Here is a 27,630-nt window from a genome sequence, read left to right as displayed (position 1 = left end):
GTGAAATAATGGTGGAGAGAGGGAGAGAATGAGGGAGTGAGAAAGTATACAGTTGAAGTCGGAAGTTTACATGCACTTAGGTTGGAGTCATTAAAACTCATTTTTCAACCACTCCACAAATGTCTTGTTAACAAACTATAGTGTTGGCAAGTCGGTTAGGACATCTACTTTGTGCATGACTGTCGCAACTTCCGCCGAAGTCGGTCCCTCTCCTTGTTCGGGCGGTGTTCAGCGGTTGACGTCACCGACCTTCTAGTCTTCACTGATAAAATGTTCCATTTTCCATTGGTTTTGTCTTGTCTTCCTTCACACCTGGTTCCAATCCCATCAATTACATGTTGTGTATTTAACCCTCTGTTTCCCCTCATGTCCTTGTCGGAGATTGTTTTGTTTGTATGTGATGTGCATTTTAGTGTTGGTGTGCGATGGGTTTTGTACCCACATTGTTATTTTGTACATTTAGGTTGTTTTGGAGTTTGGTCAGAATTTATTAAACAACTTCGTTAATACCAAGTTCGTTCTCTTGTGCCTGACTTCCCTGCCACCAATACACACCCCTTACAGAATCTCCGACCACCTATGGAGTCAGCAGGAGAAGGTACCCCGGCCATGAAGGTGGAGGAGCACGTCCAGGAGCATGCGGTAATGCTTTACCATCTGGACGCCGCCATGGATCGCGTTGTCCAGACAATGGACCGCTGGGAGAGACAGGGAGTTCTTCCAGTGCCTCCACCAGCACAACCAGCGCCCCTTTCCCGCATGAACCCAGTGGGATCCGTCTCTCCATGGCACAGGAGTACGACGAGTGTGCTGCCTACTGCCAGGGTTTCCTCCTCCAACTAAACCTCTATCTGGCCACGGTCCACCCAGCACCATCCGTGAGAGGGTGTCCGCCCTCGTCTCATGCCTCACCGGGAAAGCCCTGGAGTAGGCCAACGCCATGTGGACAAGGGAGAGATGCACCGTTGGACCATTTTGAGGAGTTGGCCGATCACCCGCCATTTCCAGGCAGTCTTCAACCACCCGCCCAAGGGGAGAGCGGCGGGTGAGCGCCTCTACCATCTGAGGCAGGAGACGAGGAGCGCCCAGGAGTTTGCCCTGGAGTTTAGGACCCTGGCTACGCGCAGACGTCCAGATCGGGGTATGGTGGTTCCATCCTCCCGCACCCCCTCTCCGATACCCATAGAGCTGGGAGGGGCGGTGCGCAGGGAGACCGGAGGGGGTTTCCGCTCGTGCACCATCTGTGGCCGCAGATGGTCGGTGCCGGGTTGGTTCCTCTGGGAATCGAGGCAGCAGGCAGGGCGCTCTGGCGTCACCCCAGGTGAGCTGGCACCATTCTCACCCAGAGTCCTCTGTTGCACATATGTTTGTGTCTGTCTCTTTACCTGAGTTTTCCCCGCATTCACAGCATAAGGCACTCATAGATTAAGGCGCGGCTGGGAATTTAATTGATAGAGCGTTAGCTCATAGTTTAGGGACCCCCATTGTTCCCGTGGATGTGCCCTTCCCTGTTCACGCCTTAGATAGTCAACCATTATTGTCAGGGTTAACTAGGGAGGTCACCACTCCTTTGGGCATGGTTTAAATAAAGGAGAAATGTATGCTCACCACGCTGCGCTTTGGTCTACTTCCAACGATATCCGTGACAGAACCTCCCACCACCAAAGGACCAAGCAGTGTGGTGAAAGGGACTCCTGGACATGGGAGGAGATCCTGGACAGTAAGGGACATCGGAGGCAGGCTGGGGAGTATCGCTGTCCAAGGGAGGAACTGGAGGCAGCTAAAGCAGAGCGGCGGTGATATGAGGAGGCAAGTCAGGGAAGCAGGCACGAGAGGCAGCCCCCCAAAATGTTTGGGGGGATGCACACGGGGAGATTGGCGGAGTCAGGTTATAGACCTGAGCCAACTCCCCATGCTTACCGTGGGGAGAGAGTGACTAGTCAGGCACCAGGTTACGCGGCTCTGCGCCGTGTGTCTCCAGTGCGCTCTCATAGCCCGGTGCGCTCTCTGCAAGCTTCCCGCAGTTGCCGTGCTAGAGTTGGCATTCAGCCAGGAGGGATTGTGCAGGCACAGCGCTCCTGGTCTCCGGTGTGTCTCTTCGGTCAGGGTTAACCTGCGACAGCTCTATACGTCTCCTCCCATCAGTGAGGGTCCCCAGTCCGGAGTCTCTAGCGACGGTCTCCAGTCCGGAGCCTCCAGCGACGTTCTCCAGTCCGGAGCCTCCAGCGACGTTCTCCAGTTCGGAGCCTCCAGCGACAGTCCCCAGTCCGGGGCCCGCAACGAGGGTGCACAGTCTGGGGCCCGCAACGAGGGTGCCCGGTCCGGGGCCCACTACGAGGGTCCCCAGTCCGGGGTCAGCGACGGGGGTCCCCGCACCAGAGGCGCCACCAAAGTGGGGTGAGCCAGAGGTGGAGCGGGGTCTACGTCCCGCACCAGAGCCGCCACCGCGGATAGATGCCCACCCAGACCCTCCCCTATAGGTTCAGGTTTTGCGGCCAGAGTCCGCACCTTGGGGGGGGGGGGGGTACTGTCACGCCCTGACCTTGAGAGCTTTTTATGTCTCTATTTTGGGTTTTGTCAGGGTGTGATTTGGGTGGGCATTCTGTGTTCTATTTTCTATGTTTTTGTATTTCTTTGTTTTGGCCGGGTATGGTTCTCAATCAGGGACAGCTGTCTATCGTTGTCTCTGATTGGAAACCATACTTAGGTAGCCCTTTTCCCTCCTTTCTGTGTGGGAAGTTGTCTTTGTTTGTGGCACTATAGCCCTTAAGCTTCACAGTTGTTTTGTATGGTTTATTGTTTTGTTGGCGTCATTTTAAATAAAGGAAAAATGTACGCTCACCACGCTGCGCTTTGGTCTACTACCAATGACATCCGTGACATGCGTTCTGTCTCCTAGAGATGAATGTACTTTGGTGCGAAAAGTGCAAATCAATCCCAGAACAACAGCAAAGGACCTTGTGAAGATGCTGGAGGAAATGGGTACAAAAGTATCTATATCCACAGTAAAACGAGTCCTATATCGACATAACCTGAAAGGCCACTCAGCAAGGAAGAAACCACTGCTTCAAAACCGCCATAAAAAAGCCAGACTACGGTTTGCAACTGCACATGGGGACAAAGATTGTACTTTTTGGAGAAATGTCCTCTGGTCTGATGAAACAAAAATAGAACTGTTTGGCCATAATGACCATCGTTATGTTTGGAGGAAAAAAGGGGAGGCTTGCAAGCCGAAGAACACCATCCCAACCGTGAAGCACAGGGGTGGCAGCATCATGTTATGGGAATGCTTTGCTACAGGAGGGACTGGTGCACTTCACAAAATAGATGGCATCATGAGGCAAGAAAATTATGCGGATATATTGAAGCAACATCTCAAGACATCAGTCAGGAAGTTAAAGCTTGGTCGCAAATGGGCCTTCCAAATGAACAATGACCCCAAGCATACTTCCAAAGTTGTGGCAAAATGGCTTAAGGACAACAAAGTCAAGGTATTGGAGTGGCCAACACAAAGCCCTGACCTCAATCCTATAGATATTTCTGGGAAGAACTGAAAAAGCGTGTGCGAGCAAGGAGGCCAACAAACCTGAATCAGTTACACCAGCTCTGTCAGGAGGAATGGGCCAAAATTCACCCAACTTATTGTGTGAAGCTTGTGGAAGGCTACCCAAAACGTTTGACCCAAGTTAAACAATTTAAAGGCAATGCTATCAAATACTAATTGAGTGTATGTACACTTCTGACCCATTGGGAATGTGATGAAAGAAATAAAAGTTGAAATAAATCATTCCCTCTACTATTATTCTGACATTTCACATTTTTTAAATAAAGTGGTGATCCTAACTGACCTAAAACAAGGACATCTTACTAGGATTAAATGTCAGGAATTGTGAAAAACTGAGTTTAAATGGATTTGGCTAAGGTGTATGTAAACTTCTGAATTCAACTGTATATATTGTCCCTCTAGAATCGCAATATAGGGCTCATTGACTACTTGGTTTACAAAGCATGCTCAATGAGCTTCTTGTTTGAAGTTCTTTGTACCTAGTTCGTAAATGACATTTCCCCCCTGCAAAATACCTAAATATAAAGCCCAATGAAATGCCAAGTCTCCAAAGATATCTCAACACAAGTGCATAGAGTAAACAAACATTATTTTGTACTAAACATTTCTCCTTAGTGGAGCTTCTATCTCAGACACACACTAGAGCCAATAGATTCTGAACAGAACCTGTCAGTGCTGGCGTCGTCGTCTCCGTCACAGATGTAGAGGTCACAGTCAGGGCTCAGGATGCACAAGGAGCTCTCCTCGTAACCCAGCTGATCTCCGCTGACATCACAGAAGCTGCTCACCACTGACAAGCCATAAGAGTTCTCCTGATAGGTCATCAAGATCACACAGACCAATCACAACAACGGCAAACAAAAAAAGAACATCAGCCAATGGGGCTACAGATGACTTAATGTATTGAAGTGTAATACCATGTTAACTAGCACTTTCTGCAATTGTCAATAATTCTGGTTAAACGAAATTCAATGTCCATTTTCACAAAAAACAAATAGCAGACACTGACAAATACTTTTTGTACTATGAGAGAAAAGCAAACACTGACAAGATAAGACAGTGAGCAGCCATAGAAACTAAACGTTTTGTTGGAACTAGCACAATTTATCTCACTTGGCCTACAAAGCCTCATTCATTTACAGATACATATTAACAATGAACACAGGTTTAACACAGTCATCGTTATCGAAAGCAACACCTCCAAGTCTCTCTTTATAGCTCCATGCCCAAATTGGGAAGTTCATGAATAGTGTCTCCCTTCTGTCTCACTCCTCTGTTCCTCAAGACGTTCCTCTCATACTCACACGCTCTGTCTGTCGCTCGATTAGAGTTACACCATTGTAACTCTACCTAGATTGTAGTTCTCCTCATTATTATTTCATAGCAGTTTTTTTCTTGACATATACAACCCTCCTCTGGGTTGTCTTAAAATACATATTCTAATCTTCAGTTTGACTTGAATTAATGGCAATATAAACAACAACTTTATAATATCATAGTACTAGGTAGGTATACAAAAGGTATTGCAATGTAATACAGAAATGAAAAACAATGAGATAAGATCTGACTTCCACAAAATGTATATTTGCCTAATTTGTGGCAATCAAAGGTAAAACAAGGAGAGTGCTATGCTACCAATAAACAGTTGTGTCCTCATAAATGAGTATGCCTTTGCAATGACATACTATGTGTAGATGTGGGCCGACCGGTGCTTTCTGTAACCTGCCTTCATGTATAATGTTACCAGTGATTCCCAAATGGGCAGTAAATGATCTCCCATCATTAATTTGTAATGGGAGCATTCTCTTCACCGCCCTCCTCACATCTTTTCCTTCATACGTTCCTCCTTATTCACTACACACAACACAGGGTCATACCTCACCAACGTCTGTTACTGAGCACTTTGTAGTCCATCTTCAGCACGGAGTGTTACTGGTTAAACATAGTAGCTTCCCCTTCCGAAACGATAGTCTGCTAGCCAAAGTTTAAGTAGACTCAAAGTCAACATTACCACTCAGCCATCTCCCTTACTTCCTCTTGTGTATTGATCCGTGACTGTCTGACCTCATTGTCTATCTGACCCTTTCCCTGACCCCATATCTTACCTTCCACCTGTCTGTATAGGCCCAGATAATCCTATCACTCACCACTCTTCTAATCCCCTCTCCCTCTGTCTTGGCACTGGTATCCGTCTCCACTGCCTGTGGTGCTGGTGGAGGTACAGTGGCTTGCCCTGGCTCCTTCTTCGCTGTGAGGCTCAGCTGTGGTGTTTCGCCTGTACCCGTGCCTGTACTCGTGCCCGAGTGCAAGTGTTTCTGGCGCAGGCAGTCGTGGCAGCGGGAGGAGTCGAAGATGTTGGGCTGGAACTTGGGACAGATAAGGTCATCGCCAGAGAGGGGCATGGCGAGTCCAGAGGTGGCAGGCGCTCACTCATCGCACACCTCGGAGAATACTGAGGAACAACACAGGCTGTAAAGGCAGATAAAACCAAACACAGTATTTAATGAGCCTAAAACCCTACAAAGTAGAAAAAGTGGTTGTGGTAAAACAGTAGTACCAGTAGTACTTCAGGGAAAATTGTGGATTTCAAAAAAATATACAGTAGTCCATGAGGAGAAAAAAAACATCTAAAATCCTTTCAACATTTATATGTACACAGTGTAAGACATTGATGGGATATTATTACAGCGTAGTTGTTATAGGACGATGTAGCAGAGCTGGAAGCAATGCTGTAGCATATTTAATCCACAAGGGTCATTATTTCATGGTTAGTGCGATAAAATGGAACAGTTAAGCTAAGTGAAAACTAATTACACACGAGGATATAGTGAAACACAATACAGAAAGGAAGATGATAGAACTCTTTCCAGCATATCATTAATATCATTACTAAACGTAACCGAGAACACTTGGTAACATCCCAATTAAAAAACATTTCAGCAATGAAAATCTAAATTCAAGTCAAAGTATTGAAGAATTAATTGTTAGATTTCTTAATGTGTATTATTTTTTATATCTCTTTTAAATTTGAGAGGAAGAGGTTTTCAACGATACCTGACAGAAGAGTTCTCAGCCGTCAGTTAAACTGAGAATATGCCATTTAGAGAAAGGTAATATACTGTCCATCAGACCCCCGGCACAAGCCTCTTCCCCTGCTCACAATCCCCCTGAGGCTCTTACTCTTACATGGATCCGATTGGCTGTTCCAACAATGGATGAAACTGATGCACTTCTGACTGCCATGTTGGCTCTGCTTAACATTACAGAGAACCTATCAGTCTGCCAGACCTAGAACCAATATGGAGTCAATTGCATGACAGTTACTCTATTGAAGGTTGTATTAGATATCATGAGCTTTAGAAAGCAAAATGAACTGCTTGTGACAGATGGCACGCGTTAGCTCAGGTTAGTGTAAATAAATAAACACTGCTAAGGTATGAGATTAGCATACACTAAGATCCTTGACTATACCACATTTCTTGAAATCTAAACAAATGAGGGCATGGGGTACTATAATGTCTAGAAATACACACGTAAAGATCTCTTCTCTGATGCTCGGAAAAGGATGTTGACTGAGGAGTCAGGTTTCCAAGTGATTCGTATATATCCTTTTCTTTTAATCAAACTTTGAGCATATACACATTGGATGAATACAACATACCAAAGCAGTTAGCATATAAACAAACATGTAGAAAGGAGAGAGCCTAACACAGGAAACAGACAGGTCGTGTCCAATTGGTTAAACAAAGTGTTTGAAACGGCCACTCTGGATCGAGCAGACATTGGATTTCAATGAGAATGAATATGTGCAGTTTGTGTATTTGTTTGCTCTGTAGACTTTCCCAACTGGTACCATAGAAACTCTAAATGTCCATCATGGCTGCTTAGGATCCTGATAAAACAAAGAGGCCAGACAGACCCTTACACTGCAAATCTATTTTGTTCATAACTCTCATTCCTTGTGATGTACCCTCTTCCCAGTCAGTCTGCGTCTTTGCTTCTTGCTGGTCCTCCCAACTCTGTTCTTTTCAATTCTGCCCTTCTTGTCTGTGGCACATGGCTTCTTGTCTGTTGGCCGGCCTCGTCCTTTGCCTTCCTGTTTCCCCTTCCTGCTTCCCTTCCGCTGCGTCTGGTGAGCGTGGAGCGAGGCGTTCAGTGAGCAGATTCTGCAGAGAGGGAGGAGGGGGGATAATAACGTGTGAGAATAACTTGCCACCACACTGCTCATATTGTTATATAGGCATCATATTAGACTAAATTAGCTGTCAGAACTGAATACAGAATGACAATAGAACAGGAATTGGGGGCTCCTTACTATTCCTTAGCAGGGTGTATAACAGTTGTTGAGGAATAATGAAATTTGCATAAATTATTACCCATTTTTTAAATCCTCCAGTGAATTTGACCATTATCAATAACACAAGGAATGATTACAAGTGATTTTCATTAAATGTGAGTGAGGATAAACACAACTTACTTTTTATTGAGGATCGGATTCCCAGATTTCTTTGGCATAGCACTCATTTTCTCCTGCTCCTCCACCTCCTTCTTCTCCTCCTCAGTAACCTTCAAAAGAAAATGTACAGTTTGAATACCTTTCAGAAAAACAATTTCAAAACATAAGAACATGGGACGTGGAAATCAGCAACAAATGCTTTACCTGATTGGTTTCTGGCGCAAAGAGGCTGGCCCCCGTGAGGTCAAGGTCACTGATGGTTGTTACGGTAACAGTATGGTTGGGGTGATCGTACTGTACAGACTCAGTTGTGCCCGTTATTACATCCTCCAATTCATCTTCTTCATCATCATCATCCTCATCTGTGGAGAGTTAACCATAACAATAAGAGTAAGTGAAATGGATTCACACTACATGTTCACTTCTGGGTAAACCTGAAAACACAGATAAGGGCAAGTGAAGGCAGCCAACATACATCACTGACATATTTAATTATTTCGCTCAAACTCACCGAGAGCCTCGTTTCTTTCCTGCAGCAACTTCAAATACTCCTTGTGTCTCTGGAATTAAAGAGTAAATATGATTTGTGCACCCTTCTGTCCACATTGTTAGTATTTCCTTCATCAAAAACTCCACTAAAGTGACAAGTTTTACACACCATGTCTATTTAATTAATACTTGGTTTTAATCTTGTGCTTTTTCTCTTAGCCGGTGTTTACCTCTTCTTTGACTCTCTTCTGCTCCTCCTTTATCTTGGTCTGGATTTCCACCACTGCTGCTTTCCTCCTCTCCACCTTTCTCTTGTGGAATCCTGTCAGATAATCCCTGCAGGAGATACGATAAGTCAAACAGATGAGTACATTCATGACAAGTCACTTGTGGTCAATTTATTGCATTCACCAATACTTAACTTCTGATAGGATTAATGAGAACTTGGCAAACCAATTAGAGGTGCACTAAACACATTTCTCAAACACAGAGAGGCAGGATGATGTGGCTCATGATTCTCTATCAACAATGATGGCATATCATACAAGCTGACCATGTAAATGAGACCTACCTAGCAATCTAGCTAGTTTAGCCAGAGATGCTCTATTGTTAGCTAACGTTAGCTTGCTATGCGTTGAGGGACTCCTGTGCTGTTTATAATGTGCCAAACTCACTGTCGCTCGTTATCGTTGAACATGACCACACATTTCTCTCTTTTCTTAAATTTCTCATGCTTCCCCTTTTCCTTTTTGTTCCAGTTCTTCATGTTTTTCATTTTGATAACACGTGAGCTTGTTTTTCAGCTGGCGATTTGCTTCAAAAGTCCCTGCCTTGTGTGCATCATACAATGTGGTCCGACTGGGACAACCTCCCAAGCACTTTGGCTCTTTGAAATTGTGGCCATTCTCTCCAATGTCCAGTTCTAGAAGAGTAATTTTAAAAAGTACATTGAAATTAAATGTTATTCAGAATTCTGATGCAAGTAAAATAACATTGCCATGCCTACATTAAACATTGATAAGTGTACGACTTTAATATTGCCAACATATTTATGAACAATTTGTTGAAAATGCACAAAGCAATTGGCCGTTATCAAAAATGTAGCACTGTTGAAACCAAAGCCTACGAGGATGGAATAATGTTTGGTGGACACTGCCTACCCCAGAGCAGTGTGACCAACCTAAATTTGATAATGTATGTAGCTGTGCGAGTTTCAAATAGAGACCACATTCCACTCTGAACATGACACCGGGTAGTCAAATACTGGGAGCCACAGTCTGCTAGGACATTCCTACGGATTAATAAAGAGAGCGAGTCTGGAGACACAATAGTTATTTCTACTGTGGGGAGTGGCTGTAAGACACCACTATTCAGCCCAAGTCAAAGAAAAGATTTCAGCAAAGGGAGATGGAGACAGAAAAGGAGGGACATACAGTGGGGCAAAAAAGTATTTAGTCAGCCACCAATTGTGCAAGTTCTCCCACTTAAAAAGATGAGAGAGGCCTGTAATTTTCATCATAGGTACACTTCAACTATGACAGACAAAATGAAAAAAAAAATCCAGAAAATCACATTGTAGGATTTTTAATGAATTTCTTTGCAAATTATGGTGGAAAATAAGTATTTGGTCACCTACAAACAATTAAGATTTCTGGCTCTCAGACCTGTAACTTCTTCTTTAAGAGGCTCCTCTGTCCTCCACTCGTTACCTGTATTAATGGCACCTGTTTGAACTTGTTATCAGTATAAAAGACACCTGTCCACAACCTCAAACAGTCACACTCCAAACTCCACTATGGCCAAGACCAAAGAGCTGTCAAAGGACACCAGAAACAAAATTGTAGACCTGCACTAGGCTGGGAAGACTGAACCTGCAATAGGTAAGCAGCTTGGTTTGAAGAAATCAACTGTGGGAGCAATTATTAGGAAATGGAAGACATACAAGACCAATGATAATCTCCCTCGATCTGGGGCTCCACGCAAGATCTCACCCCGTGGGTCAAAATGATCACAAGAACGGTGAGCAAAAATCCCAGAACCACACGGGGGGACCTAGTGAATGAGCTGCAGAGAGCTGGGACCAAAGTAACAAAGCCTACCATCAGTAACACACTACGCCGCCAGGGACTCAAATCCTGCAGTGCCAGACGTGTCCCCCTGCTTAAGCCAGTACATGTTCAGGCCCATCTGAAATTTGCTAGAGAGCATTTGGATGATCCAGAAGAAGATTGGGAGAATGTCATATGGTCAGATGAAAGCAAATTATAACTTTTTGGTAAAAACTCAACTCGAGGACAAAGAATGCCGAGTTGCATCCAAAGAACACCATACCTACTGTGAAGCATGGGGGTGGAAACATCATGCTTTGGGGCTGTTTTTCTGCAAAGAGACCAGGACGACTGATCCGTATAAAGGAAAGAATTAATGGGGCCATGTATCGTGAGATTTTGAGTGAAAACCTCCTTCCATCAGCAAGGGCATTGAATATGAAACGTGGCTGGGTCTTTCAGCATGAAAATGATCCCAAACACACCGCCCGGGCAACGAAGGAGTGGCTTCGTAAGAAGCATTTCAAGGTCCTGGAGTGGCCTAGCCAGTCTCCAGATCTCAACCCCATAGAAAATCTTTGGAGGGAGTTGAAAGTCTGTGTTGCCCAGCAACAGCCCCCAAACATCACTGCTCTAGAGGAGATCTGTATGGAGGAATGGGCCAAAATACCAGCAACAGTGTGTGAAAACCTTGTGAAGACTTACAGAAAACATTTGACCTCTGTCATTGCCAACAAAGGGTATATAACAAAGTATTGAGATAAACTTTTGTTATTGACCAAATACTTATTTTCCACCATAATTTGCAAATAAATTCATTAAAAATCCTACAAATGTGATTTTCTGGATTTTTTTCCCCCATTGTCTGTCATAGTTGAAGTGTACCTATGATGAAAATTACAGGCCTCATCTTTTTAAGTGAGAGAACTTGCACAATTGGTGGCTGACTAAACAGTTTTTTGCCCCAATGTACATCATGAGTTCAATAATAAGGCCAGGGACTGAGGAAGAGAGCCGAGGGGCAGAGAGAAAGAACCAGCAACTAGCCAAGAAAGCAGGAATAGAGACTAGTATAGTAAAGTGTGGGTGGTCTTCTTCCAGTACCAGTGTAGTTTTGTTGACGAGCCCAGTCGCTAGCTCCAGTGAAACACCTAATAAGGGTCAAGATGAGTGTGTGAGCATAATGCAGACCACTAACATTGCTTTAAGAGTGTTCTGTCTAAAAAAAATCTTGTGGAAACATTTTTACTGTAGCATCCCTACTGCTTGGCATTTATAGCAACTTAAAAATAAGACACAAACAAACACACATGCTGTCCACATTCATCTTTTATTAAAACAAATCCAGAGAGGGGAAAACATTAGAGGAGATATTTTGTAACATTATAAATCGTAGTATGTCCGTTCACTGCAGATGGTTGGTTGTGCAGCACTTACTAGACCACACTAGCCAGTCTGATGAATTCAATGTGAAATAACGGTGCAGATACAAGGGACATGGTTGGGTAAATTGACACCATACAGCGGTGAATACAGCTGGGTTGAACTGGAAGACATACAGTCGGTCTTTCTCATATTAGGGTAAAGTGTATTAACACATTTCTGTGCATTGGAGTTCATGTCAAAAACACTACAATGTGCCAAATAATGATGCCCTATAAAAACTGCCATACTAATGTCTTGATGGACAACAGTACTTCCTGCATAAAATATTAGGATAACTCCATTATCCTCATTTAAAAATAAAAAAAAAGTCACTCCTTCACACTCCAACAGTTTATATCCCTAGGTTGCCTTGACAATATAAAACAAGATTGCTCAAAAAAAAACTGAGCATGTATAATATTACAGCCATTAAATAAGAAAATCAGAACACAAAGATGAGAATGACAAAAGTGACAAAGTCTAGCCAACAGACAATAAAATTAAAAGCAATTGGACAGATTCCACGAGGATAGCTCTGACACTGAAAACATAAAATAATTGTTAACTACATCAAGGCCATTATGCTTGAGCGCTTCCCAATCAGATTGGTCAGAATCAACCTTAGTGACAGTGACCGAACTGTTTGGTCAATAACATAGTCAACTCACTCCGGCCCCTGGCTGGTGGCCAATACACAAACCATTTAACCTTCCTACAGAGTTGATGGTACCTTCTTTCTACACATTATTCTCCCCTCTCACATACATAAGAACATCTTGCTTCATTCTATTCAAGACTGCTGTCTCTACATGGCTACAGAATGTACAATCGTTATACAATCATGACTGTGATACTGTGTATGCGACTGACTGAATGTATGTATATATAAAACTAGTATAAAGAATTGGGCTTTGATTTTCCATTTACGTTGACTCTCCAATCCATGAACCTGTTTTCTTATTGTAAAACGAATGGCACTTTTACAGTGCTGGCCCATTAATATTGCACTGCACTGCTGAGTCTAAATAAAGCTGCTCTGTGTACTGTACGACTACTGTCAACTGTCACCATGCCAACTGGTGTGGTACTACAGTATATTGCCCTTGAGTACACTGACATTGTACAGTCAATGAGGTAGACATAAATAGATACTACTCTGCACTGTACTGTGAGAAGCAAGTCATTTTGCATTGTACAGTAGAGGCTAGAGGGTGACTATCATAGCTAGAATGCACTGAAGCCACAGTCGGTCTCCTTGCGTTGAACTATTGTATTGGCCTGTCAAAAATACATACATTTTAAATGTATCATTGTGAAGCTTGAACGTACATGACATTTTAGCATTTAGCATCTAGAACCTGTGGAATGCCAGTGCATGTACAGCCCGTCATCTACCTGTGACATTACAGCTCTGTCATAAAGCTTCAGACACGACGAGCACAACCTCTTGTGGATGAAGGTCCATTCATCGCAGGGCACAACTCAAAATAACTGTTGGCTAATTAGCCAACCAAAGAGAGAGACTGAATTGTATGTGGATGAGACCCAATGGCAGCCATTTTGACCCTTTTTCCCTTTGGGGCCTATAAGCAGATTCTCTCTACGCTAAGCAGTGTTAGCAACATTACAGTGTTAGCATTATACTAGTGAGCATGTGAGAAACCATGTCCAGTGTATGGACTGCATTATATACAAATCTCCTTCTGTGAGGATATGGGGGTGTGTTAGGCGTGTGTGAGAGTAAATATGACACTGCCAGAACGTTAACAGTAGTCAATGTTCAGGCTGGCAGTGTGAAGATTGAAGGTCCCTTTTGGTGTCTCTCCTGTACTGTGATACTGTACTACTGTTTGCGTAGTTGACAATTAGATGCTGTGTGGAAATGGCTGACTAGTAATTTATCAGTAATATGTCTATAGGGCTATGTGACTGTTCTGGGATCTGTATAAGTGGGCTAATTTCTAATATGTGGTGGAGAATAACTTATCACTGACCACTGATCAGTACTCTGAGTGAGTAGATCACAAGTCAGCATTAACGTGTGTGGGTCTAACTGATCTGAGATCTGTCTGAGGGGGGAAGCATCAGGAGGCCGCGATGGTGGTGCCCCCGCTGAGGCGGAGCAGGATCTGCTGGCAGTCCTGTAGGGAGCGGCGGTCGCCCACACGCTCAAGGGTGCGCTTGGCCTCAGCCAGCAGGCGGGCACGGTGCCCTGGTGGGGTCAGCAGGGGTAAGGGTAGGTGGCGGCACGCCAGCAGGATGGCATGAGCCCTTTCACGCTCACCCAGAACACAGTCACCCTCTGCTGCAGGGCGGAGGAGGAGAAGAGGGGAGGAGGAAAAAGTACATTTGTGAGGAAAGCACTACATTTGTGTTAATTTGACATCAAAAACACATTTGATATCAACTTCAAAATGGTATCATTCATGATAATAATTGAAGTGTGTGTGTCCTTACCCGTGGTGTATCCAGGGTTGTTGGTCCTGCGTCGGAGGCTGTGCTCCAGTAGCTGGTGTGTGCGGGTGGGACTGGCTCCAGCCATCAGCCTCACTGTGGTCTCATGCAGGAACACCTGGGGCAGGACAAGAGAGGGAACATACGTTATTACACCACAGATAGCCATGAATAATCCATGAACCAGCCAGCTGGTCTGAAGCCCTAGTTACCTTGTGTTGTGCCTGTCTGTAGCATTGGCCCAGCCTTCGCAATGAACTCAGGTCCCGCTGGAATCCAGCCAATTGGGAGCCAGGGGCGGGGCCTGGCTCCCCATTGCTGCTGCTTCCTCTTTGCCATAGGCTGGTCCTGAGGGTCAGCAAGAGGTCACAGACCAGGAGCTCCACCCCCTTGGTATAGGAAAGACAACAGTAAGGCAGAGGAAGGGGGGGAAGAAGAAAAAATAAATGTTGAACTACATAATAAATGACTACACAATGAGTTATGGAAACTAAGGGAGTCATATGGGACAGTACATGCACTGTAAGCATCGTCTCGACCTGGATATGGTGTGTTGCAGGTGCCTGCATATTTGGGAGGCCCCTGTACTGCACTGCAGACACATTGCACTGGGCTGCAGGATCATGCAATGCAACTACAATGCACTACAGCCACCCCCTACCACACACACAAACTATACCTAGCTAGAGTCAGCTTGTACCTGTGCTTTTGTGAGTCAAACGAGCACCCATACAACGGTCACCGTGTGCAGTATATGTTTGTTCATGGTGTGTGTGTGTGTGTGTAATATGACCAATGAACACTGTGAATCAACCAAGCTCCATTACAACCTTTACTGCATGTATATACACAAAGGTTAGAGTTGGTTCAAATAGAAATCACAGAGAGTGTATATATATATATATATATATATATTCACTTGCATCCTAAACACCCGCATTTTGGGAGAGTACCTTGTTGAGCCCGTTTCCAGACTGGGCGGACAGGGGAACAGAGATGCTGGTGCGCAGGTAGCTGCTGGCCCTGTCGCAGTGAGACAGACAGGCCACCGCCCCCTCTCCCTTCAGAGGAGACAGGCTCATCTGCACCGCCTTACACAGCAGCAGCACAGCCTTGGGCAACGGATGACTGCAGGACGACAGGGAAAACAACATAGGATTATGGCAATGCTTCTAATGTCCTTTACATACACGTCACTGGGACCATGCTCCCACACTTCCAATACATCTACTAAAAACGGTGCATGAAGAAGACCCGCAACACCATCAATGACCCCACATACTTCAGCCATGAGCTGTTCACTACGTTACTGTCAGGCAGACGGTATCAGAGCATGAGGTCTGTTACCAACGGGCTCAGAGACCACCTGCTCTTATACTCCACACCTTAGCACAACTGATGTTACCAGACTCTTATTAAGATGACTAAATACTGCATAATTTAAACACTTGCCCCCTAATCCTCCCTTCCCCAAAACATGTATAAATATTGGACTAAATTGTACCTTCCTGTATTATACTAAAATGTTTATTCTATTCTACTGAGCCATTTACTTTATGTTCCTGTTATCTTTTCTTATTTGTTATTGTTGTATTGTCCAGAAGGAACCTGCAGGTAACAATTTCTTTGGACTGTGTATACCAGGTATATCCTGTACATACGACTAATAAAAAACACACACAACATAAACGGAGTATACTGACTCGAGGGTATGGAGAGCTCTGGGCATGCGCTCTGCCTCTGCCAGCAGTGACCTCACAGCGACATCATCTCCTTGCAGCCAATGGGCAGCAGCCTTTAGGACCAATGCCCACCAGCGACTCACTGGGTCTGCCACTAAGCAGAGAAGAGATTACATGACAACATTAGACTTCAACTGTGGCATCAAGGGGTCTAGCAAAAATTGTTCACGTGTTATATTGAACAAGTCAATTATGTTAATCATAAAGAGTTTATCTTTAGTGTTCAAGATACATATGAGAAGAAAAAAAAATCTATACACATTCACAGCATCAGATCATCTCGTAGGAAACAAAGATGGGAGAAATCTGTAAAGAAATCTGTCCCACACAGAGCATGGGGTGGTTCACACTAACGTGTGCATTCCAGTACCTGGCATGGTGGTGTGATTAGGTGGGGCTGGGAAGGGAGGAGAAGAGGACTCCTCTGTGCAGCTGTTCAATAGGTGGAGAAACTCCAAGGCACTGGAGAACTCCCTGAGAGACAGAGAGTGAGAGTGAAGAAAAGTAAACAAAGTAAAGTAAACAATTTGCATAGGTAAACAGGAGAGTAACTGGGCACCGAGGACCCTGGCCTTACCCCGAGTCGTTCTTGGGCTTGCCTGCCTCCCTGTCAGTGTGGGGCTGGATGAGGGAGTGCACAGCTCTCTCCAGCAGCTTCTCACAGAAACAACGATGCAGCTGGGCGATGGGGTCAGCTAAAGGAAGAGAGAGAAAGAAGGCGGAAAAGAAAGATAATTAAAAGGCCTAATTGTTGCATGAGGGCATTTCTGTACACACTATTAGCTCTTCCATCGACTTTATTGTTCATACCTGGGTCTCTCTGGGAAGTGTACACGCCCTCTCTGCTCTCAGACTTCACAGACCAATCACAGCTGAGGAAGAACTGCCTGCCCAATGGGGTGAAGAGCCAGTGCAGACAGTCAGGGATGGGCTTGGAGTCTGATTGGCTGGCCACACCCTCAGCACAGCTCAACAGGTAACCCTGGGACACAGACATGCGGGGAAAGATGACAGTGAGTGGATAGTATCAGAGATATCATTACCATAGCAGTAATGGAGGGATGTGGAGGATTAGTAATGGAGGATGGAGGGATGCCCTGAGACACTCACAGGCAGGCAGGAGAGGTGGTGGCCCAGTACAGTGCGCAGAGCTGTTGCCGCGGTGACATAGATCTGGGCCTGCTGGGCAGGGGCCATCTTGCTTTGGGCGCTCTCACTGAGGTTGACGGCACTCATAGACAGAGACAGAGCCCACAGGCCACTGCGCTGGGGAAGCTTCCCTACACACAGAGAGAGAGAGAGAGAGAGAAGTTCCAGACAGAGGATGGGGTACTACTGTGTTATGTTATCGTGTTTACAATGACTAATGATATGGACCAGGCTCAACGTTCTAGACTATTCAGTGTAGTCACCTGTGAGCTGCAGCTGGCTCAGCCTATGGTAGACCAGAGCTGCGTCCCGGGAGCTGGTCTTGGACTCCTCCCCCTTGTGCTTCCCACCAACCTGGCGAACCAGCCAGCCCAGAGGGGTGGGGTGATGCAGACAGTAGCGAATCAAGTTCCAGGAGAGTGAGAAGAGGAGGTCCCAACTGGTGGTGGGCAGGGCTCTGGTCAAGACTGACAGGCAGGTTCTCAAACTGGCCATAGCTGCTGTATAGTCACCCTGTAGGAGTGGAGAGGTGGGAAAATCTATAAGAATACTTATGGAACTTGGCATTCATGTACCTATAGACACAAAGAGATGGTTTTACCCAATCAGGGCACCAGTTAAAGGAGATACTCAAACACAGGTACAGAGAAAAACAATAAGATAGGGGAAAATCCTTCAGACATAAAGGGATGTGAACTCACTCTGTTGAGATGTAGGTCTGCTTGTTTACGCTGCCTCCAGAAGGAGACAGATTTGGGCGAGTGGAGGGGGGTGACAGGCTCCCAGAGGTAGAGGACCCTAACACAGCCCCACACTGCCCCAACACCGCTCAACATCCACACCGTCAACCATGGCAACAGGCACCAAAGCCAGGTCGCTGTGGGAAAGAGAGGGAGGAGTCAGTATAAGATACATATAGTCCAATACATCCTCAAAACAACTCCCAACCGGGAACTCTTACTGTTAAGAATAATAATGACTGACTATAATAGCCTATCGTGAATGCAATAGGACTTGTATGGTCAGTATAAGGGTCAACTAAGGGGCTGACCAAAGTTGTGGGTCTGGCTGGGTAATGAGAACAGTGTCCTGGAGGGTCCGTGTGCAGAGGTCAAGCCAGAGCTGCCCTGGGCCTCAGATCCTAGGAGAGAGGGCAGGGGGTTGAGGGAGAGGCAGAAGAAGGTGAGGGCGCAGAGGAGGAGACGAGAGCGATCCATCACACCCACGGAAGAGGGTGAGCCAGGCTCACTCTTCACCTGAGTGAAGGAGAGAGAGAGAGAGAGAATAGTTCAACTACTATGTAAGTGTTCAACCTTCGCAACATTCAATCCAAACAATTTCCACACAACAACAAAAAACATCACAGTTCCTTGGCTATCATCATCACAGTACCTGCTCATGGTCCAGTAAGGGACTGCCAGGCTCTGAGTCGATGCAGTATGGAGAGAACTCACGAGGAGATCCTGAACCAGACTCTGATGCTGGAGGTGACATCATCAGCATCTCTGGTTTCATCTCCACATCGTCAGACAGCACCACTGACTCTGACAGAGAGGAAGTGGGAGAGAGCCCAATATGTTACATGAACTGAAGTTGTGATGGATTAACTAGTAATACATGGGGGACTTACTGTTCTTGCTGTTCATCTTGAGGGCCAGGTTCTCCTGCCGTAGTTTGTGGTTGACCTGCTGCAGGTATTTGATGTAGTCGATGGCTTTCCTCAGCACTCCTGACTTGTGCATCTGCGTACAAACACATTAGCAATGTGTCAGTGTACATTTGGTGAGTGCCCTATACGAACAAGTCCATTCCTCTGACTTCCATGTACTCTAGGAAATACCAAGAGTCTGTGGTTTTATAGCCTAATTAAGTTTGACACCTGTGAAACATTCAAATTATTCTAGCATGCTCCTCTAAGTTTCTATCGGACTTGGACCACAAAATAAAACTAAACCCACTGTTCCTGTAAGGTCAAAGATAGTCAATATTGGATTATTGTATCACTTGGTTTTCCTGACCTTGGCGTCGCCGCCCATGACCAGGTCCCTCAGCTCCAGGATCTTGTCATTGATGGAGGAGCGGTACCTCTTCTCGATGATGTTGTGGGTGGTTCTCCTCTCCCCCTCCTTCATCACCCCCCCTGGACCCATCACCATTCCCATCCCGTGGTCCATCACCTGTCTGTTCCCACCTACACAGTGGGAGGTGCCTGACGACAGCTGTTTGATGGGCAGCTTGTCTCCGCCTCCCATCATGACAGGCACAGTGGTCAGGATGTTACTGCCCATCAGAGTCTGAGGGAAGAGTTAAGGTAAAAGTCAGTGGTGACATATGACACAGATAAGATACTAAGGGGACAGAGCAGAGAAGCATATTCAATTGAATTCTCTGGTCATCTCTATTTAAATTACTTTTCAGTACAAGTTCAGGATTAATCTGGGTCTATGTGACCGTCCCCATTAGACCCTGAACAGAGAGAAAAGAACGGGAGAGGGCGAAGCAGACAGATAGTATAGAGACCTACCGGTACCTGTAGAGTCTGTGTCTGGATAGGATGGGTCAAGGTGGTGATCCCGGGGTTCTGCATGGTGGACAGAACCTGTGTCCCATCTGGCTTCAGGGTGGTCAGAACCAGATTCTCTGTCTTCAGAATCTGAGGCTGGTGGACCAGAAGCTGAGAGAGACCAGGGACACTGGATCAGTTAAAACCAGTGATGCCATACACAACACAAGGTCTATGGTTACACCATGCTAGGATCTGCACGTATTTAGAGAGACTTTATAAAGATTGGACGCAGCTAGTTTTGATTAGGGACTCAAACATTGTAAAGTATGAAGCATGATACTCATGGGTAGCTGTTGAACCTGCTGTTGCATGGTGTGGACTGTAGGTGCTGTAGAGAGAGTCTGGATGGTCTGGCCCGTCTGCAGTAGTCTCTGGTGCTGGATGGTCATGGGTTGAACCTGTGGTGATGTCATTATGCTCTGCATCTGCGGTTGGAGGACTGTGGGAAAAAAAGAGAGGTATGTAGTATGGATACATTGTCAAAGAGCACCATTCATATAGAAAAGCATGTAGGACTCTGAATAATTTCACATGATACCCATCTTTAAGTGCATTTCTAATGAATAACCACCGATTCCCAGTGAACAAATCTTTTCAGTGTTAAAAAAAAAAGAAAAAAGTTGCTCCAACCTTGGAAGCTTGTAGTGGGACTCTGGTGGCAGATGACAGGGTTCTGGATGAAGCGGGACTGGCCACCGCTGGATGTGATCATCACCGTCTGGGCCTGGGACTGGATGGGCAGAGCCTGGTTGTGGGTCTGGACCAGGGTGTGCACAGGGAAGCTATGCGCCTGCATGGGGATGCTCTGGCTGTGGACCTGGATGGTGGGTTGCTGCTGGGGCTGGATGGCCTGCATCTGGGGCTGGATGGCCTGCATTTGGGGCTGGGGCTGGATGGCCTGCATCTGGGGCTGGGGCTGGATGGCCTGCATCTGGGGTCGAGGCTGGAGCAGGGGAGGGGCGCGGATCTGATGCTGCATGGAAGAGAACGTCTGGACTGGGGTCTGTGGTGGGGTGAGGGGCAGGGACTGTTGGGCCAGTGTTTGGGTGGGGGTGAGGGTCACGTTGCTGTGCTGGTAAACTGTGGTAGTGGTCTGGGGTGTCTGTGGGGCTTGAGGGGGTGGGCGTGGGGTGGCCCCAGCACCGTTCTGTAGGGATCCTGTAGAGGACATCTGGTCCTCAAAGAGGTCGGGGAAGTCCCCCACCTGGTTGCTGACGAACTGGAGCATCTCTGAGGAGAGAGAATAATTCAAGGGGTTCATGAGTGTCTGGTTGTGGGTGAGCTAAAAATGCACTTTATTCTTAGCCATAAAATCATGTGCAATGGCAATTGATTGAATAGACAAATTTGACTTTACATAGTTAGCATAAAATTAGCTTATTAGACACAATCCATTTGTTAATATGGCCCTCTAATGGAGGTAGGGCTTCATTGTTGCAGTCAAATCAAATATTATGTCACTTGTGCCGAATACAGCAGGTGTAGACCTTACCGTGAAATGCTTACTTACAAGCTCTTAACCAACACTGCAGTTCAAGAAATAGAGAGTTAATAAGATATTTACTAACTAATGTAAAACAATCAAAAAGTAACAAGAAATGTACATAACAATAACAAAACTATATACAGGGGGTTCCAAGTCAATGTGCAGGGGGTACAGGTTAGTAGAGGTCATTTGTAAAGTGACTATGCATAGATAACAAACAGTGAGTAGCAACAGTGTAAATAGGGGGGAGGGGTCAATGTAAATAGCCCAGGTGGCCATTTGATTAGTTGTTCAGCAGCCTTATGGCTTGGGGGTAGAAGCTGTTAAGAAGCCTTTTGGTCCTAGACTTGGCGCTCCGGTACCGCTTGCCGTGCCGTAGCAGAGAGAACAGTCTATGACTTGGGTGACTGGAGTCAGACCATTTTTTGGGCCTTCCTCTGACACTGCCTAGTATATTAGGTCCTGGATGTCAGGAAGCTTGGCCCCAGTGATGTACTGGGCCGTACAACCTGTCACAAGGGCAGATCCACAACTCTGGACTTTTCTAACAGCTTCAAAGGCCTTAATGAATTGGACCTGGAGTTCCTACCACTGCCCAAAATGATTTTTGTTAATGTTGTATAAAGTTTTTAAAAATTGTAACAATCTTTATTAAGATTGCTCATTTCATTGTGAGGAACTGCAATTTCATCTGACATTTGTTTCAGTTTTGTCCTCTTATGTGAGTGATCCTTGTGTTTCAGGTTATTGTCCTGCTGAAAGGTGAATTTGTCTCCTAGTGTCTGTTGGAAAGCAGACTGAACCTGTTTTTCCCCTAGGATTTTGCCTGTGCTTAGCTCTATTGTGTTTAGTGTTTGCCAATGACAAGCATACCCAGAACATGATGCAGCCACCACCATGCTTGAAAATATGAAGAGTGGTACTCAGTGATGTACAGACTTCCAACTTCTCACACTGTCATTTAGGTTGGTATTGTGAAGTAACTACTGTTGTTGATTCATGCTCAGTGTTCTATCAGACATTCAACTCTTTAACTGTTTTAAAGTCACCATTGGCCTCATGTAATTAAAGTGTAATTAGAATTTCACCATGCTCAAAGGGATATTCAATGTCTTTTTTTTTTAAAATGTATACCAATAGCTGTCCTTCGCAAGGCATTGGAAAACCTCCCTGGTCTTTGTGGTTGAATCAGTGTTTGAAATTCACTGCTCAACTGAGGGACCTTACAGAAAAGTACGTGTGTGGTGTACAGAGATTAAGTAGTCATTCAAAAATCATGTTAAACACTATTATTGCACACAGTCCATTAAAAGTATGTGATTTGTTAAGCAAATGTTTTACTCCTGAACTTACTTAGGCTTACCATAACAAAGGGTTGAATACTTATTGACTTAAGACATTTCAGCTTAAAAAAACAACATAATTCCACTTTGACATTATGGGGTATTGTGTGTAGGCCAGTGACACAAGATCTAAATTGAATCCATTTTAAATTCAGGCTGTTATATAAAACAAACTGTGGAAAAAGTCAAGGGGTGTGAATACTTTCTGAAGGCACTGAAGATTATTAACCTGCATTAGAAATTGGCCTTGAGTGAAGAGATCACAGGAAAGAGGAGAATCCACAGTGACCTCTAGAAGAGACTTACAACAGTGACAATGCTGTTTACTGCCAGGGCAAGGTCACTGAAGGAATTAAGAGGTTTATGGAGTGGTGGCCTTGGTTTGATACACTGCTACTGTTCCGGCACAGAGTCAAGGAAGAGAGCGCCAACCAACCAGTGCTTATAGGAAAGACTTCCAACGACTAGCCCTGACAAATGACATGGTAATCTAGTACAGATGCCCTGAGAACGAGGTAAAAGAGCACCCTGGTAAGAACATTACTTCAGCTACTGGTGGAGTAGGTCTTGATTGTGGACGGCGGTACTGATAAGAGCTGTGGAGTTACATATGCTAAAGAAAACTAGTAGTTTCAAACCGGTATTACAAGAAATGAGAGTAGCCTACATGTGGAAATGGTTTCTAAAGTCGTCTACTGCAGGGTGTGTTTAACTCTTGTCCATTTATCGTAAGACCACAACGCCACAACCATGCCGGCATGCCATCTCTCAAATCCAGAGGTAGGCTAAATGTTCTCATGTGGTTTACCATTGTCTGGGGTGCATAACAGGCCTGTAATCAATGGGAAGAGTTTCTCATTACTCAAATGACAGCTTTACATTTGCTAAAATCAATTTATAACTGCTGCTGTTAGAAATACTACCAAAATCCCTTCTCTAATGGCAACGTCTAAGAAATGTCACCGTATACAGAAAGCATGTCCAGAGTATGGGCTTCAAAGGACTTTGGAATGGTCTAATAGATTCCACGGTGACAGGAGGAAAAAGTGTCCTGTAGAGACCTATGTATAGATAACGATGCTAGAAGAATCGGGGTTAAAGAATATTCACACTTTTATCAATGAGGGGCTGCAACCTTGAACTCACACTTGCGATAAAGAAAGGCTAGACACCTAGGCCAATAAATGCACCGTCCTCCCATTTATGATTATGGGGACACCATTTATCAGAACGCAGCAGCCACAACTCTAAAACCCTTGGACGCAGGGTACCATAGCCTGCTTCGCTTTATCACAGGTGACAGGTTTAATATCACTGCATCCTTTATCAGAAGGTCAGCTGGACCTCAATTCCTGCAATTCACTTAATTTCTCCTTTTAGTTTACAAAACTATTCTGCACAACATCTCACTTCTGTTAAAGGGATACTTCAGGATTTTGGCAATGATGACCTTTACCTACTTCCCCAGAGTCAGATGAACTCATGGATACCATGTGCCCGTCTTTGTGTCCAGTATGAAGGAAGTTAGATCATGCATTGTTATATTAAATTCAGTCACAGAGGAAACAGGTGAAGCAATATTGAGTTGGTCAAAGCATTTCAAATCAAATCACATTGTATTGGTCACATGGTTAGCAGATGTTAATGCGAGTGTAGCGAAATGCTTGTGCTTCTAGGTCCGACAATGCAGTAGTAACCAACGAGTAATCGAACCTAACAATTCCACAACTGCTACCTTATACACACACAAGTGTAAAGGGATAAAGAATATGTACATAATGATATATGAATGAGTGATGGTACAGAACGGCATAGGCAAGATGCAGTAGATGGTATCGAGTATCGAGTACAGTATATACATATGAGATGAGTAATGTAGGGTATGTAAACATTATATTAAGTCGCATTGTTTAAAGTGGCTAGTGATACATTTTTTACATCAATTTCCATTATTAAAGTGGCTGGAGTTGAGTCAGTATGTTGGCAGCAGCCACTCAATGTTAGTGGTGGATGTTTAACAGTCTGATGGCCTTGAGATAGAAGCTGTTTTTCAGTCTCTCAGTCACTGCTTTGATGCACCTGTACTGACCTCGCCTTCTGGATGATAGCAGGGTGAACAGGCAGTGGCTCGGGTGGTTGTTGTCCTTGATCTTTATGGCCTTCCTGTGACATCGGGTGGTGTAGGTGTCCTGGAGGGCAAGTAGTTTGCCCCTGGTGATGCGTTGTGCAGACCTCACTACCCTCTGGAGAGCCTTACGGTTGTGGGCGGAGCAGTTGCCGTACCAGGCGGTGATACAGCCCGACAGGATGCTCTCGACTGTGCATCTGTAACAGTTTGTGAGTGCTTTTGGTGACAAGCCGAAATTCTTCAGCCTCCTGAGGTTGAAGAGGCGCTGCTGCGCCTTCTTCACAACGCTGTCTGTGTGGGTGGACCAATTCAGTTTGTCTGTGATGTGTACGTCGAGGAACTTAAAATGTACTACCCTCCCCACTACTGTCCCGTCGATGTGAATAGGGGGGTGCTCCCTCTGCTGTTTCCTGAAGTCCACGATCAACTCCTTTGTTTTGTTGACGTTGAGTGTGAGGTTATTTTCCTGACACCACACTCCGAAGGCCCTCACCTCCTCCCTGTAGGCCGTCTTGTCATTGTTGGTAATCAAGCCTACCACTGTAGTGTCGTCCGCAAACTTGATGATTGAGTTGGAGGCGTGCATGGCCACGCAGTCGTGGGTGAACAGGGAGTACAGGAGAGGGCTCAGAATGCACCCTTGTGGAGCCCCAGTGTTGAAGATCAGCGGGGTGGAGATGTTGTTACCTACTCTCACCACCTGGGGACGGCCCGTCAGGAAGTCCAGTACCCAGTTGCACAGAGCTTGATGACGAGTTTGGAGGGTACTATGGTGTTAAATGCTGAGCTGTAGTCGATGAACAGCATTCTACGGGTGCAGAATGCCGTTTACGGGTGCATTCAAAACATTGGATACTGTACGACCAATCTGTTGTTGAAAATGTATGATACTGTACAACCATTATACCAGTATTCGAAAGTAATATATCATACCAAACCGGTAAAGGCATACTGGTGCGATACTATACAATATGTACAATATTGTACAACACCTATTCCATTGGGATTCTAATGTAATATAACAAAATGTAGCATAACATCGTAAATAATCATACTATTTATTAGTGTGGAATAAAGATTAGACCTTAAAGTGAAATAGCCTATTTCTTCCTTATGGCATTATCCTATAATGCTAAATGGTTATCACTCGGATTTACATATAGAATAACATGAAATGCTCTGATACAAGGTTGCACCCAATTAGGTAGTAATGACTTGAAGTCTACGGGTATCTACTAGCATTGAATTATCATGTGAGTAGTTTGTTTTCAGGGCACCATTGGGAATGAGACCCTGGTCTCAAATTGGGCAAAAAAAAAAAAAAAAAAAAAAAAAAAAAAAGTTTAATAAATAAATAAATAATACATTACTGTAGAGGCTATGGGTAGATTGATGAAAAAATGGCTTATAGGGTCCATCTCACATTCGAAAAGGCTCTGAAAAAATGAATAAGTGTCTCGTCTAATATTAATCATTAATTGGAATTGTCTGCTTCATCGGGCTCCACAGGGGGTTGGCTTTCAGAGGCACAAAACAAAACAGAGCCCCAAGCCCCTAGACAATTGTGACACAAAGGACTAAAACTGTCAAACGGGGACAGTTTCCTAGGGCTGCTCAGAGCAGAGAAAATAGGTTATGTAACCAGAGCAGCTATTGCATTGGGAATTGTGGGGAGAAAATTCTAGATAGTAGGGTCGGGACGATACCAGTAACACAAAGCTCCATCCTTTCACAGTGTGCCAAGGGTAAAACTGCTGTTTTGATAAGATGGGAACAGTGATGTTATCCCCATATTGAGTCAATGTGCTGAGCCTATGAATGAGCAGGGTGAAGCGGACATGTCTCCCCGTCATAAAAACAGAAGGGGTATTACTGATGGGCCAGTTATGAATAGACATTGTGAGTCACTTTTTTCTCCATTATTGATGAACAAACCCTCAATGGTATGACAGCCAGGAAAGAGGTAGACAAGCATGACAAAAAAAAACATCTCAGAACAAGAACATAGATAAATAGGAAACAAGTAAAACTAGGCTAATAAGCCATTGGGAAAGTATAAGTAACTTTTTGCCTACAGGTAATTGAATGACACAGCTCACAGTTGAGTCACACTCAGTTACATGAGGAGTTGTTAATTCACACGCACACACTAAACTGTTGCATGACCACTAGGCCAACCACCCCTTTAAATATGCCTTAATCTTCACTGATGTAAAATGCGATTGCAATACCTATATGTACAAGCAAGCCTGCTTGACACATGATACAAATCACCAGACTCCCGGCCTTACCGCGACGAGGACACGAAATACTGTCAGAAAGCGGAAATAGGACACAAACGTTCGTGGACAAACACGCACAAAAATGCCATATTCTCTTGTCAATTATGACATAAATAGTAACTCACCATCGATGTCTCCCAGCGTAAATTCGTCCCCTAGTTCTGACAAAGTCGGATCCATATTTTCCATGGTCGAGATATACTCCCCACTAACGTTACTGTCCATAATGAAATTCAGAACTTCGCCTCCCCAGCTTTAACCGGAGGTTGCTGAAGGAAAGAACCAGGATGTCCAGAGATCTTTGAAGCGTTAACAACGCATAAGGTGACGTTATCTTAGCTCTAAGTTTATTAAACTATCAGATGACAGGTAACACCTCAACAATGCCCCAGAGAGGCCGATATCTACTTAGATAAACTAATTTACAATTTAGACGTCGCCATCTTGTTTTCCACTACTTACGTCATTTTACAAACAGCGTTTGTGAACCAGGTCGA

General features: G+C 44.8%; 2 protein-coding genes across 7 annotated transcripts; both read right to left on the bottom strand.

The window, feature by feature from the left end:
• Positions 1 to 7,150: 7,150 nt before the first annotated feature.
• LOC139423969 (nucleolar protein 12-like) lies at positions 7,151 to 9,347 on the bottom strand. Its single transcript, XM_071175633.1, has 6 exons — positions 9,185 to 9,347; positions 8,741 to 8,846; positions 8,533 to 8,581; positions 8,226 to 8,383; positions 8,043 to 8,131; positions 7,151 to 7,731 (listed from the first exon to the last, which is right to left on the bottom strand). Exons 1-6 carry the CDS (start codon positions 9,283 to 9,285, stop codon positions 7,518 to 7,520), a joined length of 717 nt encoding a protein of 238 aa, XP_071031734.1. The 5' UTR covers positions 9,286 to 9,347; the 3' UTR covers positions 7,151 to 7,517.
• Positions 9,348 to 11,869: 2,522 nt separating this feature from the next.
• On the bottom strand, positions 11,870 to 27,618 carry LOC139364848 (sterol regulatory element-binding protein 2-like). 6 transcript variants are annotated; one of them, XM_071101992.1, is made up of 19 exons: positions 27,259 to 27,618; positions 20,525 to 21,124; positions 20,194 to 20,333; positions 19,853 to 20,002; positions 19,347 to 19,622; positions 18,959 to 19,070; positions 18,721 to 18,872; positions 18,380 to 18,584; positions 18,030 to 18,205; positions 17,592 to 17,841; positions 17,290 to 17,459; positions 16,990 to 17,161; positions 16,757 to 16,874; positions 16,550 to 16,653; positions 16,141 to 16,273; positions 15,391 to 15,565; positions 14,650 to 14,826; positions 14,441 to 14,555; positions 11,870 to 14,288 (listed from the first exon to the last, which is right to left on the bottom strand). In XM_071101992.1, exons 1-19 carry the CDS (start codon positions 27,356 to 27,358, stop codon positions 14,068 to 14,070), a joined length of 3,546 nt encoding a protein of 1,181 aa, XP_070958093.1. In that variant the 5' UTR covers positions 27,359 to 27,618; the 3' UTR covers positions 11,870 to 14,067. The 6 variants fall into 6 exon arrangements, with proteins under 6 accessions (XP_070958093.1, XP_070958095.1, XP_070958089.1 ...); XM_071101994.1 differs by having other exon boundaries at positions 11,870 to 14,285; positions 19,859 to 20,002; positions 27,259 to 27,589; XM_071101988.1 differs by having other exon boundaries at positions 20,179 to 20,333; positions 27,259 to 27,587.
• Positions 27,619 to 27,630: the final 12 nt, after the last annotated feature.

This window comes from Oncorhynchus clarkii, chromosome 13 (assembly GCF_045791955.1).
Source record: "Oncorhynchus clarkii lewisi isolate Uvic-CL-2024 chromosome 13, UVic_Ocla_1.0, whole genome shotgun sequence".
In the NCBI taxonomy this organism is placed as follows: Eukaryota; Metazoa; Chordata; class Actinopteri; order Salmoniformes; family Salmonidae; genus Oncorhynchus; species Oncorhynchus clarkii.
This window is presented reverse-complemented; position numbering and strand designations above follow the sequence as displayed.

Coding starts and splice junctions, on each gene's coding strand:
- LOC139423969 (XM_071175633.1), bottom strand. CDS start 9,285: ATGAAAAACATGAAGAACTGGAACAAAAAGGAAAAGGGGAAGCATGAG. Junction 8,582..8,740: donor AGAAGAGAGTCAAAGAAGAG/GTAAACACCGGC, acceptor CTTTAATTCCAG/AGACACAAGGAGTATTTGAA. Junction 8,132..8,225: donor TTGCGCCAGAAACCAATCAG/GTAAAGCATTTG, acceptor TTTCTTTTGAAG/GTTACTGAGGAGGAGAAGAA.
- LOC139364848 (XM_071101988.1), bottom strand. CDS start 27,358: ATGGACAGTAACGTTAGTGGGGAGTATATCTCGACCATGGAAAATATG. Junction 16,274..16,549: donor TAATCACACCACCATGCCAG/GTACTGGAATGC, acceptor TTCTCTGCTTAG/TGGCAGACCCAGTGAGTCGC. Junction 14,827..15,390: donor CTGGAAACGGGCTCAACAAG/GTACTCTCCCAA, acceptor TCCTATACCAAG/GGGGTGGAGCTCCTGGTCTG.